At 32.0% G+C, this 15100-nt stretch overlaps 1 protein-coding gene across 9 annotated transcripts in view; it reads right to left on the reverse strand.

Moving 5' to 3' along the window:
• LOC111705061 (liprin-alpha-1) overlaps nt 1–15100 on the reverse strand; it is a 36219-nt gene continuing 21119 nt past the window's right edge. For 2 of the 9 annotated variants that reach the window (XM_023477491.1, XM_023477489.1), the window contains exons 21-31: nt 14312–14497; nt 11760–11823; nt 10244–10509; nt 10034–10138; nt 8980–9109; nt 8440–8597; nt 6601–6666; nt 5653–5749; nt 3356–3415; nt 2658–2816; nt 1329–2367 (exon numbers count right to left, since the gene is read on the reverse strand). In XM_023477491.1, the coding sequence (XP_023333259.1) occupies nt 2320–2367; nt 2658–2816; nt 3356–3415; nt 5653–5749; nt 6601–6666; nt 8440–8597; nt 8980–9109; nt 10034–10138; nt 10244–10509; nt 11760–11823; nt 14312–14497 (1339 nt within the window). In that variant the 3' untranslated portion in view covers nt 1329–2319. Of the gene's footprint in view, nt 171–269; nt 636–1328; nt 2368–2657; nt 2817–3355; nt 3416–5652; nt 5750–6600; nt 6667–8439; nt 8598–8979; nt 9110–10033; nt 10139–10243; nt 10510–11759; nt 11824–14311; nt 14498–15100 lie in introns of those variants that run through there. The other 7 variants (XM_023477493.1, XM_023477492.1, XR_002765928.1 and 4 more) reach the window with 6 other exon arrangements.

The raw sequence follows: 15100 nt of genomic DNA on the forward strand, positions 1-15100 counted from the left end.
AACATGAGAAATGATCTATTTGACTATAATACTGCAACTATATTCATATTTATATAACAAAAGATATGAATTATCAGCACACACATGTGTATAAACATATAACAGTAGCGAGGGGTAATTCAAAATTAATAAATTATCATTGCAACATCCGGAAATGATTGTTTACGAACCTAAACACAGAATACTCAAACAAAAAGTTGAAAATAAATAATGTTTGTTAATTACAGTAGATTTTAATAAATATTTTGAACTGTTAATTAAATTTAGTTTTCAAATTTGATTAATCCTAAATTTCTAAATTTTGTAAAAAGTTCAAAGCTAAATAAGAATCCGTTTAATTGAAATAGAAAATTGTGTGAAATAAAAATAATTCTCTTAATAAAAGGCGACACAGAGCGACGAGCAGATGTTAGTCAAGCCAGTTTAAATAAAAAAATTACTAAGTACTAAGGCCATTCGAAATTTTTAAAATATGACCCATGTCGCCTTGAATAAATCTGGTTTGATTTCTAAATAAATAAATACATAGAGTGGGTACTTTACCACGAAGAGAAACGTAGATAATAAGATGGGGTAAGAATAATGGATATATTTACAATTGAGACAAATTGTTTACATGTTTCTTGTTACATATTCTAATTAAGATATGTTAGATAAACCCAGACTAGAAAATCTAGTTTAACGTATATGGACTATCATTATTATTTCAAGTGACCTTCCAAAGGGGGAATGTCAGATTCACAACTGTAACCTTGAAACCTTAATTTAATCAATAATGTGAAAAATACCGTCGATTTTCTGGTTTTTAATTCTGATAATTTTTCCACCGTTTCTGAAGCAAACAACAACAAAAAGATCATAACTTATGCTTGATCAGACAAAGCTTTTAAGGTTACCGTTGCGAATCGGTCATGCCACTTAATCAGTGGATGGCCACTCAAAATTACGTAAATAGTCCCTTTAAAGTAGAAAACTTTGCTAGAACAGTTTTCAGCTAATTGGTTTCACAAGGAATAAATTATGAAGCAAATTGGAAAAATTGTAATTCAAAATAAAGTAATTTATTTGTTCAGAATCAAATCCCCGGTCTGTTGTTTTACTGTTAAAATAATCACATTTTTATATTTTAACTGGTAAAACAGTATTGTGGTACGTTGCAAACTTGCAGTTTTTATTTTGAGAAAATAATTATATTAATAGTAACATTTTTAGGGAAAGTAAGTTATACTAGGCGGTTAATATTTTGTGAAAATGATATTCTTTTATTTAATTGAGATCACAGAAAGATAAGGGACCCACCTCCACTCCCCCCCCCCCCCCNNGTGAGGGGCGCCGCACACGTCTGACTTTCTGTCCGCAATTGACTCAAAAACATTTTGCCGGAAGAAAAATCGAGTGCGGACAGGAAGCGATTTGGATAAGCGCGCTGCCGCAAATCCATGTTTGTAAGTCAATTGCGGTCAGGCAGTCATTCGGGTGCGGCGGACCTTCCGTCCTAGCCTCAGCCCCATTAGGTTTACTAAAAAAGCTCAGGAAATGCGCAAAAAGTGCAGAGTATCAAACAATTTTGAAAGAGTATTTTATACTAGTTGAGAAAAAAATTCTCAGTGTCAAATTAAAAACAGAGTATTAACACTAAAACATATCCACATATTTTGAGAAATAAATAATACCTGTGCAAAATGGCAATCTGACCGACTAATCGATGATTATTTTCTCTTGTAAACTCTGATATTTACAAGAGACATGTGCAAATGTGCAATTCATAGTTACAGAAGTTTTGGTACAGTAAACAATAAGAAAATCATGTAAAATCTAAACCTTTACATGATCATAAAACAAATATCAAGGTTTAAGTTCATTCGAATTCTTTTACGATATTAATTAAAAGTTGAAAATAGTTTTACGCAACTAAGTGAGTACTGATAAAGAAACAGTTTCCTAATCGCAAATTTTGTTTAAATGCAAGAAGAAACCACCCTCAGTTTCGCCTGATTATAAAGCGTATACAAAGGGGAGACATATCTCAATAACAAAGTTCTTGTTGACGTTTGAAAAACGTCAGTAATTAACGTCTTTAAAACTTCGGTAATGAACGTCTTAAAAACATTAGTAATTAACGTCTGTAAAACGTGAGTAATTCACGTCTGTAAAACGTGAGTAATAAACGTTTTAAAAACGCAGTAACTAACGTTTAAAAACGTCAGTAATATAAATCTTAAAAATGTCAATAAATAACGTCTGAACAACGTAATGACTTCTGGTCAATTTGTAGATTCAAGACTCCCGTTCCTCTCCGGAAGGGAGGGAGACTCCTTGTCAGGAAACAGAGTCGTCGTCCTCCATCAGCTGCCGATCTGTTCCAACCTAGATAGAGGAGAAAGATATTTGAAAAGTTTAATAAAAACAAACTTAAAAAAGGGGTTTAGCATTCTTAGAAGTGTTATTAGTTTTTTTCTAAAAACGTTGAAAAACGATTAAAACGGTTATGAACGATTAAGAACGATTAAGAACGGTTATGAACGATTAAGAACGATTAAAACGGTTATGAACGATTAAGAACGAGTAAGAACGGTTCTGAACGATTAAAAACGATTAAGAACGATTAAAACGGTTCTGAAGGATTAAGAAGGATTAAGAAGGGTTCTGAAGGATACCTGTATAAGAGTATTAAACTCTCTCTCCAGTATCTGCCTAGCTCCAGTATTCTGGGTTGGTATCTGTAAGGCTAGAGCCATACTTTGCCATGAGAAGGAACAATCAAGAGCTATCAAACCACCGTGAACCCCGGACTCAACCAAGTTACTCGCATAGTCCTAGATACAAATACTAAGATTAAGTAGTTACCATGATTGTGGATTCTAGACTACCAAACGAAAAGGTATAATTTTTAGAAAGAGAATCATTTTCGAATTTTAACTTAAGACAGATGAGTTAAAAGTAAATTAGTAAACTAGCTTAAGCGTTGCCTAATTAATAAAAATGAAAAAAATGTTAAAAAATTATTTTTGAAGAAAACTAAATTTGCAATTTTTGAAAAAATGTTTAGCCTAAATGAATTTCAAGTGGCCCAAAATGCCAAAAAGGTAATGCCCGATTTACAAAGGTACATCTATAACCTTAACCAAATCAAAAAAGATAATGCCATTTTTCTGACTCAAAAAGTATTTACTTTTGTGACTTTCTCCATTGATTTTTATATACAAGAAATGCGCAAGTCACTTTCGCAGAGAACCCGCAAATAAAAAAAACAGTTTGCGTGAAGGGTCACTTTGATATTACGCTGACAGTCCGTTTGAGAAGATGCATGATTGCAAGGGGTCTGTTTACACTTTAAAATTAATTATACAATTACCTTTAATCCGACCCCAACTACCCATCTCATCACTCTATCTGTGCTCCAAACAATTACATCCTAAACAAAATGATGGTTATAAAGAAAATTTCTAAATTAATATAGCTCCAGGTTTTCTTGAGAATTTCAAAATAATTCTTACGGAATGTATAAAAAGTGAATAAATACTAAAGTGGGCCAAACACATAGATGGATGACGACATTTTATATTTCAATTATTATAGGAAAATATTATCTGTTTGTACGGATTGTACGAATTGTACAGTACTAAATTAACTGGACTACATTTGTTTACAAAATTTCTGTCACACTTCAGTGAAATTACGAAACCTAAAGTTGATGTTAAAACACGAAAGAATTTCATGAACTGTGGCCAATAAATTTAAGTGTAATATGCCTGAATTATAATCATTATGCAATATGCAGAATTGTTGACCGGAAAAACATAATTTCTTGTGATACAAATAAGCTGTTAGAGAGAAATAAACGCCCCAGATATTGAGATCCAGAATCTGCATTAAAAGGGATTATAGATGTGTTTTTTTTAATGTGATTAACATTAGTTGTCTTAAATAGACCTATCTCAGATGAAAAACAGTTTTAATCTCTGAATTTCTACATGATTAGGCAATTGTAATACGCAATTGGAATTTTTCTTAGAGAGGACTACTTTTACAGTCTTCTGTCATCAACTTTTTAATTTTAAACAAACAAACATCATGTATGTTCTATGTACATACAAAATTATAAATATATATATATTTATATTAATTGTTTTTCTTTGTCGTGCAAATCCTGATTTAGGTGATTGTTCTAGTTTTTTATGAAACCATTGTTAAGTCTTCTGAAGTTACTAGTTGAGTTTCAGAAGTAAAATTCGTTGGGTTGAAACTTTTTGAATCGAGTTAAAAGATGTCAAACTAATGAGTAACATGGTAATATCCTAGCTAAGAACTAAAATTAAGTGCATATCAAATTATAATTAATGAAATTTTTTTTCCATCCGGTAGATTTCAAGTTTTTGTAACGACGACATTAATAGTTGTAAACTATTTCCAGTCCCTGAACAAAAAATGGGACCCCAAAAAATAATTTGAAAATTTTACCAAACCAAATAATTGCGTATGGCAACTAGTCGTCTTAATTTTGTCTGTTCCACTGTAGTATTTATTCATGGCCGTTATCATTATTATTATTATTATTTAAACCCAACTTTCTTGTTAACCTCATGGACCAAAGAAATATCTTCCATTTTTTTAATTTAAAATTCATTTTATGTGTCGCCACCCCACTCATAAAACCTTATCTAGGTTCTACTCACGGCTGCTGTCTCATCGCCTCCAACCCTCCAGGATGGCACCACTATATGTCTTTAAATTGTGATCTTTGCATTGTCTATGTCTATAGCTATAGATATGACACAAGAAAGGACAAGAGACATGGACAATGCAAAGATCACAATTTAAAGACATATAGTGGTGCCATCCTGGAGGGTTGGAGGAGATGAGACAGCAGCCGTGAGTAGAACCTAGATAAGGTTCTATGAGTGGGGTGGCGTGTAATTGTATGTAAAATATCTTAATAACTATAAATGTACTTTGAAAGATATATATTTCTCTGGAGATCCATATGAGAAAAACAAACGAAAAAACTCCATGTGTTCATTATACAAATAATTGAAGATGTATAATTTGTATTGTAAAAACAAACGAAAAAACTCCATGTGTTCATTATACAAATAATTGAAGATGTGTAATTTGTATTGTAGACAGATAGATCCCTAGAATATCTAGTTACATTGTCCCGGGAGGAACTAATAAAAAAAAATATCGGTGGAACTAAAGTACGAAGTTACTAATAGATTCTTAAAGTTTTCCCGCCAAAATTATTTTAAAATACTGAAAATATTTTGCTCCGCGCAGACGAATATAAATATTAGAAACCACTGTATGCATCCCTAGATGCAATCAAATATGGCCTGAAAGTGAAGTCAGGGTATCGTTATCATCTGAGTTTGATGCATGAGGCAAATTTTCTTGCTGAGGGTTATATGCTCCTCCTTTTAAAACGAATAATTTGAACTTTTAAAATCTGCAATTAAATTATTATAAACGTCTCGTTGTCTGTTTAAAAAATCTGATCTTTACCTTTATATCTGCCTCAGCTTGTCTCCACCTGTCTGTTATCTGATTCTTACCTTAATATCAGCCTCAGCTTGTCTCCGCCTGTCTGTTAACTGATCCTTAACTTAATATCTGCCTCAGCTTGTCTCCGCCTGTCTGTTAACTGATCCTTACCTTAATATCTGCCTCAGCTTGTCTCCGCCTGTCTGTTAACTGGTCACGATCAAAATTGATGAGTTTCAGGCACTTTATTCCGAACATTAAACTGGTTCTGAAAATAAAACTTCTTGTTAAATAAATTAAAAGTACATTTCTCAACTAATGTTTACGTAAAAAAATATTTTCATTTGATATTAATAACTCGCATTTACACAGTAAATTTATTGAAAGCTCAGCTGTCAATTATTACTATTTAGCCTCTTCTTCCTCTTTAAGCTACAAGGTGTTCCTCTTTGACTCTTCACATTATTTTGCATTATTCATTCGCAAAAAAACTATTTCAACTTAGATTTTTTATTTCACAGATTCGCCAAATTTAGGCATTTCAAAATATGGTCTGCCTTTAATGTGCTTTCCACATTGCCGGAGATAGAAATAATTTCGTTCAAATTTTGAAAATGTCTAGACAAGAGGTATTTTAGTTTCAAATCTTGATGAATTAGTGCCGCAAATGACTTCAAACATCAAAGACAATCTTCCATTCGTCTCTCAACTGTCATGATTTGTAGGATATCCTGAATTTCTCTATCAGAAAAACTACAAAGGATGAGCCTGTGCGGGTTTAGATTTATTGTTCCCTGCAACACGTGTTTCTTTGTCTTAAATGACCTTTTTAAAGGTAAATGACCAAATTTAACCTTTAATTATAAAACTAGGCTTTTAAGGCGCTTCCCACCTGTCTTCTATTACAACATTTTATTGTGGCTTTATCTGTGAACATCTTCTCTTTGTACAGTATAAAACAAAAAAAAACAACTAGTTTGCGCATTTTATAATATTTATCCGCGCATTTTCAAAATTTTACAAAAATTAAAAACTTCTAACACAAAATTTTGATCATTTATAAACCTTCTCTGGGGTCACGTGAGGCTGAGGTCCCACACAAAATTTGTTCGTATTTACCTGTGAAAACTATCAACCAGTTTTAACTGGACTCTCAGATCTTTCTTCGTTAAATGATCCAGCATCCTGAAAATACAAAACCATTAGGAACCAACAGGTTTACCTTCAAAATGTTAGAATGATGATTTTAAACAACTTCTAGAAAATACATCAGACATTTCATTTGCGAACAGTTCTGAAATGAAATTTATTTTAATCTTTTTTTCTTTTTCTAGAAACAAACAATTGATTTTTTATTTAATGAAATTCAAAAATGTGATTTGTTAGCAATTGTTTGCAAATGTGAAAAGCATGAAATAAGTTCCTGTTTTAACCCTATACCAAATGGGGGTGGAGGGTGTCCCTGTCCTCCACCCTTTTTTTGGACATGTCTCAACAAGTTTTGGTATGATGGCACTGCCCTATTTACAAAGGTACCCTTGAAACCTTACTTTGAAAAAATGTGGAAAATATCCTCGTTTTTCTGAATCGAAAAGTGTTTATTTCTCTGATTTTCTCCATTGATTCTTACTAACAAGAAATCCTCAAGTCACTTTCGCAGAGAAACAGCAAATGAAAATGAACAGTTTAAGGAAACAAAAACATGATTATCTATTTCATTCTTGACTAGACAACGAATTCAAGGGTAGCGTAATAAATCGGACATTGTCTTATTTGCATTTTGCATGGAGGGTCACTTGAAATTACGCTTACAGGCCCTTTGAGGGGAATTTGAATATTTTCAGTTTTTCTTAAATAAAATTAAGGAATAAAAAATGTTGACTAAAATTTTAAGATTAATTTTCAGCTAAAACTGGATTCCTTAGATAGTACATATTTATAACTAATCATGGATTTTAAATCTCAAGAGCAAACTAAATCTTTTAAGGAGCTTTACCATTTATATTTTAAAAAATGAATAATTGAAATTTTTTTTATAATCTTACTTGTAATTTATGCTGAAAAAAATTATTGTTGTTGTTTTTGTCTAAAACAGTAAAATAATTTTACAAAAAAGAATATTTAAACATTTAAAGTTTTAAACCTAAAAAAAACGTCCGAAAGCAATTACGGATTTGCATTGTGTGCCCTAATGGAGGGACTAAATAAATATTATTTATTTCAATTTTGTCAAGTCGTTTATTTATTTGTAGGTTAAAATATAAAGAATGATTTTTATACATTATTATTATTATTATTGTTATTATCATTCAACCGACAGTTAAAGTGTGTCCAAATATAGGTCGTGAAATCGACTTTACAGAAAGTTTCAGCCTGATTTTAATTATGTCCGCACAATCAGGGTCCAGTGGCCCAACTANTTGATCTCACTTAAAGAGTTGCATGATCGATTCACATTTGTTCTCTTTAAACCCTTTCAGCAACATTGATCGTTTTTTTCTGTCTCAAAAGTGTCAAATTCTCAAAATCGATTTCTTTTTCTCTGCAAAAAAAAATCTCCTAAACCTGAACACTTAACAGGCGTTTGACGCCCTCCCTCCTCCCAGTTTTTTGTTTCTATCATTCTAATTTTTGAAACTTTCCCCTTGAAATTTTTTAAACTTATAGGAAATGTAATTCAAAGTTTTTTTGCAAAATAATTTTTTTAAATTTATAAGCTTTAAAAAGCCCTTGAAAATTAATATAGAACACGTGACACATATTTTAAACCTCTCTAGTATACTAAAATATTAAAGTTAACCGTAATTTTTTTTCAATGAGCTGGCCTTGGAAAATTGGGCTATGAACAATAACATGCATTGCAACACTTAATATTTTCTCTAAGGCATTATTCTAGAATGTATCAATTTACTGACGAAACCTTTCAAGTTTGTGAATGACTCCCCGAAGATCTCCTACCTTGCGTCCACTAAGCACTCCATGAAGGTAGTCCTGTACTGTGATAAACCCAAGGAAGGTAACCAATCGTTACCAATCCATTCATGGTTCATATCACCGTAGGCCAGGGTAGTTCTACTAGTAGCAGGAGCTGAAGGGGAGGTTAGGGATACCATTTCCTAGAGGACAGAGGACGTATTAGAGGTCATTTTCTAGATAGATGTTTAAAGATGTTAGGGATACCATTTCCTAGAGGATAAATGTATTAGAGGTAATTTTTCAGATAGATGTTTAAAGAGGTAAAGGATACCATTTCCTAGAGGATAGAGGACGTATTAGAGGTCATTTTCTAGATAGATGTTTAAAGAGGTTAGGTATACCATTTCCAAGAGGATAGAGACTAATGTACCAATAAGTTACGACACAAGTCTGTGTGTCCAATTGTCGAAGTACAAACCAATGACATTTGTCTCCGCCCAACTGCAAACTAACAGCCACCTAGGATAGTCCATATCGGTACTACCCTAGTATGAAATAGGTAACATGATTCTTATTATTTACCTGTATTGCAAGGCGTAGTTTAAGTCGATGAAGAGGATTGCTGATACCGATCTCTCTCTGTATCTCAGTATCAGATAAAGCTGACATAATGGCACCAGACTTTACGTTGGCTCGACATGCCGCCACATACCTGTAGTTAGGAATAAAGTGTTCTAAGTTTGTTCGTTTTTTGCATAGAATTTCATTTCGGGGTCACCATTTGGCCTATCGTATGTTTGTCAAATTTTTACCCTGGCAGAAGATTTTTGCAAAAGAACGACACCAAAAACAATGCAAGAACGATGCAAAAACGAACGATAATTATTAGATTGTTTTTCCAATTTTTATTTTTTTTAAGAATAGAGTTATTGCAAGGTTTAATGAAAGCAAACTTTAACATTTATATAATACAGTTTTAAATTGACGATTATTGAATTTTATTGACGATTGACGATTAACAACACTAACTATTCACTATAGCTATATAACTGTGGGAAAGGAAGACGATTAAGATTTTGAATTCAAAATTCAATAAACAGGAAATACAACAACATAACCCCATTTTACTTATTAAGTTTATCTTCAGGCTACTTGTAAAAATATTTGATATTTATCAAGGTCAAATACATACAACATTAAATCAATTTTGTATTCCTATTTCTTAAGTTATATTGATATCCCTGTATATATTATGATAAAAGAATTGGTACTTGTATTATGATAAAAGAATTGGTACTTAAGCTAATGTCACATTGGGTAAAAAAAGTATCGAGCTATTGAAGAACCCCCAATTTTCCTAACACATCTTTTAATTTTGAGCAAACTCTAATTTTTCTTAAAACGATTTAATCTTTTAAATCCCAAAATTCTCAACTTTCAATGTGGGGTTAACTATGTTTTATGAAAAAAGATTATGATTAGAATTACGGCGACAATATTAAAACAAATTCAGGGGAAAACCACCAATATGGAATAATTCATCAATTCTATATTTACTGAAAAAAAATGAATAAATAAATAAATAAAAAAATTATAAACCTTCGTCCTTTATTCCGTAGAAATATTAAGAACTTACCATGCAGGCATCCCAACCCATAGTTCAAGCCAGGCCACAATAGTTGGTCCATTCCATAATGCAAACGGTGTGCCAGCCTTCATTGCCTCTTCAAGAAGCTCATGCCTGTTTAAATAAGATTAAAATTATATAATGTATAATAAAATCAAGAATATTGTCATTTTCAGTCAACATTTTGAAGTAACATTCAAGAATTTAATGTTTACTCACTTTTTCTTTTTTCTTCTGTCAAAGTCTCCCTTGCCCGCCAAACCTCCAAGGCCACCCATACTGTCACTTTGAACCATCTCTGACTCTCCCATATAGGTGGCATGACCTCCTGCAGACATTGGGGCAGTTACAAACCCTCCACCACGGTTCTTCAAACCTTTATCTTTCTTCCCAAAGATCCGTCCGAGCGATGACTTGATTCCTTTTTTCTTCGCAGCAGCCACAGCACGCTCTTGAGCAGCCAGCTGGGATATATGCAAGGAATCCTAGAACAAATATCAGCAATTCAGATTTATCCTACTACACATCTGAAGCAGAGTGAGGAATGGTTTATGTAGTGCTTAGGATCCAATTTAATTTTGATGCGGATTCAGATCCTAGATCCGCACTGGAAAAAAATGGATCCGGATCCGGTTCCAGGTTATTTCATTGAGATTTACTGAATTATTTTTTAACAAAGCAGAATTTTCAAAGTTTGTCTTATTTTTTTCTTTTTTTTATGCTAAAACTTGATGAACTATTTCGAAATTTCTCTTTTTTCAATCGTTCAGAGTTGGGTTTTAAGAGTAAAAAAGTTTTTTTTTCAGTTTTTGGTTGATATTTAACCCCTTGGATCCGGATCCGTGGATCCACATATTTTAGCGTATCCGGATCCAGGAAGCAAACATCTTGCGGATCCAACGGATCCGGATCCTAAGCACTGTTTTAAAGTTATATTAAAGGGAGTATCTACATAATTTCAATCGACTCTCAATTAAAAAGCTACGTAATGGTGATCTTCTGTCTTGATATTCTTTCTTCTCTACAGGGGGATTAAAAAACCGTTATCATCGACGTTTTGGACAAAATTTTCAAAATTATTGTTTAGTTCGATTTTAGGCATAAAAAATGTGATAAAAAATTCAAAGCTCAAAAATAATTTCAGAACGTTGAAAATTTTTTGCCAAATTTTTGAAAAAACAATTTTTTTTAAAGCTGTTGAAAAAATGTTGATTCTCTTGTTTTCCAAAATTTAATAAAAAATTCATCAAAGATTAAATGTGATATAAAAAAAACGGAAGCAAATTATTCGCATTTTTGAAGTCATAACAGTTCTAAGGTTATAATTTGATAGCATTTAAGTTTCAGATTTTCATTCTATAGTGATTTTTTATGAAATTTTGTAAAACAATAGAAAAAACATTTTCACAAAAATTTTTCAAGAAAATTTCATTTTTATTTTAAAATTGGGATTGCAGATTTTTCAAAAATGTTCAAAGAATATTTTCGATTTTTTATCACATTTATTTATTTTATGAATAAAATCCGAGCAAAACTAAATAAAACTTGTCTAAAACACCGAAAAGACCGAGTTTTTTACTCACCCTGTATGTGTGTACTGTATATAGTATATACCACTCTTTAATAAAAAGTCAGTTCAAATTACATCAACAGATCCTTTCAGTAAAATAAATATTTCTTTCGTGGTTCCGGGTTGGAAATGTTTAGAAGGGGGTAGAATTCTAATTTCTGATACCTGACTAGAAGCTGCTGAGGATAAAGGGGAAGGGGTAGAATGAGAACTTTCCTCCAAACTGGATCTAAGAGAACAAATTGTTAATTAATAAGTAGTTATTAAGATGCAGACAGCAGGATAAATGTCTTCAGTTTTCACAAACATTTGAGGTACAAAATTAGATTTTACATGTGCCCTTACACTGTACACAAGGTCCAGTGTTTACTGTACTTTAATACCTCAAAATAAATCTTCTTTACTCATTCAAATAACCAGACGGAAAATGGAACTTGAGCAGGAAAAATAATTTTTGATTATGCATCAATAATATTTTGTTCCCTCAAAAGGTAAATTTATTCAAGTATACAAATTCCTGTATTTAAAATTACACAAAACTTCAAATATTTTAGTTCCAATTTTGAATGGAGTGTTCGCGAAAAATAAAAGGGGGCATAGGCTGATATCGGTGATATCGAATTGAAATCTATATCAATTGCTCCTAATTTTACTTTTATCTGTTGCGTTTCTAGGAGAAAATAGTTAAAACGTCTTATACTCAAAAGCGTAGTGTCACCAGGAAAATCCCTGAACTACCTAGCAGCCAATTAATCGTTGTTTAAAGTTATCATACAGAAACAAATAAAAATACTTTATACGAATACATTGAATTAAATTCTACATTATGGGTTGTAATAACTAAATAGTTAATTTAAATTTAATTGAATTATTTACGTTCGAAGTGTAATAATGCAATTCAGTGACGCTTTTGAGTATAATACGTTTTAACCATTTTCTTTTATATGTGCAACAGATAAAATTAAAATTAGTAGCAATCAATATAGAATTTAATTCTATACCAGCCTATAGCCCCTTTCCATTTTTCGCGAAATTTTTAACGTAATAATTAAAATTTTAGATGTGTGCCAGCTTTGAGTTTCAAGAATACTGGCGTGGCAACTAAAATTAATAAACTGTACACAACAATAGCAAACAAAACAGAGGAAAAGGTGGCAGGTGTCAGATTCTTATAATTTGGTTATCATGCATTAAATTGAGATTAATTAAAGGGAGTGTTCGCGAAAAATTAAAGGGGGTATAGGCTTAATGCGATAAATAAGCGCTTTTGATCGCGTAGCGCCCATACAAATTGAGGAAGTTGGAACATATGACTTGGATCGTAAAAAAATCAAATTAATATCAAACAAATCATTCAGACATTACAACCTATAGTCATCGATTATCTTTCGCCACATTTATATATAGTTGATTTTTCATAATATGTTTTAATTGTTATGATCTGAGAGTTACTTATAAAAACTTTATTCCTGTTTCGAGGATTTTTGGTAATGAAGACGACATTTTCATATTTTCCAGGAATGTTCGAAAACAAGTTGTAAGCTAAATATTATTTTAAAAAATCAAATCAAATCATATTATGAAATATCAAATATATACAAATGTGGCGAAAGATAATCGATGACCATAGGTTGTAATATCTGAATGATTTCTTTGATATTAATTTGGTTTTTTTACGGTCTAAGTCATATGTTCCAACTTACTCAATTTGTATGGGCGCTACGCTCTTCGGTATGTGACATCTTTAACAATTTTCTCCTTATAGACGCAACAGCTAGAAGTAAGATTAGTAGCGATCAAAAGCGCTTTTTTATCGCATAAAGCCTCTAACCCCTTTCATTTTTCGCTAACACTCCCTTAAAGTCTTCACTTAAACTGTCTGTATTTTCTTCAAAGCATTGTTACCATAATTAATACTTAATAATTGGGGGTACATCACGTTAAAATTAATCAAAATTTGCCTGCGCTAGATAAAAAAGAATGAAAGTAGTTGAGTCGCTGCCACAAGCTCAAACTTTCTAATCTCTATATCTTTGCGACCTGTTGGTGTAAACCTTAAATTTTTCAACCTAATATTATTTGATCTAACAGGATTCATAGTATGAAATATCTTAAGTCTACACCAATGGGGTGTTAAGATATAAATCGGAATTAAAAAATCAGAATTTGGTGCTTAGACTCAATTACTTTTATCACAAATTTAAATCCTCCATAAATGGCCAAAGACAGTTTTAAAGAGTTTTTTTTGGCCACTGAAGAAGAATATCTAGCATAAGGGTTGATCAAAAAGTAATGCATACCAGAGAAGCCACATTAAACTTATCAGTTCAGAGTTTGGGAGATCTGTCTGATCGTCTGTCAGTTGCGTGCATTGCTTTAAAGAAAGAAGGGTAGTAGATTGTGCTTGCATGCTTTTTCAAACTAGTTTTCTGAGTTTAAGTTTATATTGACACCTGGCTGTTAAAGGTTTATTAAAAACCATCCAAACTAGTTTGAAGAACAAAATAAGGTGCAAAAAAGGTTGAGTTCACTGAGAAGAATAAACATTTCTGAAATTAGACTTTGAAGGGACGCAAAGTCATATTTCTTAAAGTAGGCCATATTTAAAAAAAGCGAAAACATATTTTGTGCCCAATTGTTCCGAGTGCATAAGGATGTGACACAATATAACAAGACATATAAAATAATGTGTTTTAGGGGTGTCTGGATGCTGCCACCTTATATGGTCATTAATGACTGCCGGTGTGGTACGGGAAGACAGAAAGCCACCATCTCCCGAGGGAGAGATGGGGATAAACCCTCCCTCAAACCCTGGTGATAGGGCTGTGGGAGTCTCACTACCACATAATGAGGATACAGGGGTTATGGTACCCGCAGGACTTGCCATAGATAAAGGAGTCCGCCTGTTATAAATATAATAAGTGGTTTCTATAGGTTTAGTGTGGGCATATATTAGCGCTGGATTAAGTCAATTGCTTAAATCTGCAATGTTTACTCCATGCATAGTTATGAGTAAAATAAATAATACAGAAATTTAAAGTTACATTTTATCCCAATGCACAAAAGAGGGAGTGGGAAATTTTCATCTGAATCCACTTTTCTTTTGGCAACAGACTCGTTTATTTATATAATAATTTTTTTATTTGATTTTCTGAGCAAGTTATTTTTCAAAACACCTTGAAATAATTTCTTTAGTTTTTGTTAAAATTTAATATACATTCCCCGGTAATGAGAACTTTTGAATTCTAAGATAAGATAAGTCAGTTTCTTTTCGGTACATGTCAAAAAGTTAGTTTAAAAAACTTTTGCCGCTAAAAAAATTTACAAATTTTGTCAATAACTTCTCTTCTGTTATATAGAAGTATGTAAATTTAGAAACATGAAAAAAGTTTAGAGATGATGAAAAAAGTTGTGAAAACAAATTAGAAATAAAAAAGTTTGCATTGTAGTTTTCGGTTTTCTGAATCCAAATCTGAATTTATTGAATCTGTTTTCTGTACAGTTCC

Source organism: Eurytemora carolleeae, unplaced genomic scaffold (assembly GCF_000591075.1).
Source record: "Eurytemora carolleeae unplaced genomic scaffold, Eaff_2.0 scaffold18, whole genome shotgun sequence".
Classification (NCBI taxonomy): domain Eukaryota; kingdom Metazoa; phylum Arthropoda; class Copepoda; order Calanoida; family Temoridae; genus Eurytemora; species Eurytemora carolleeae.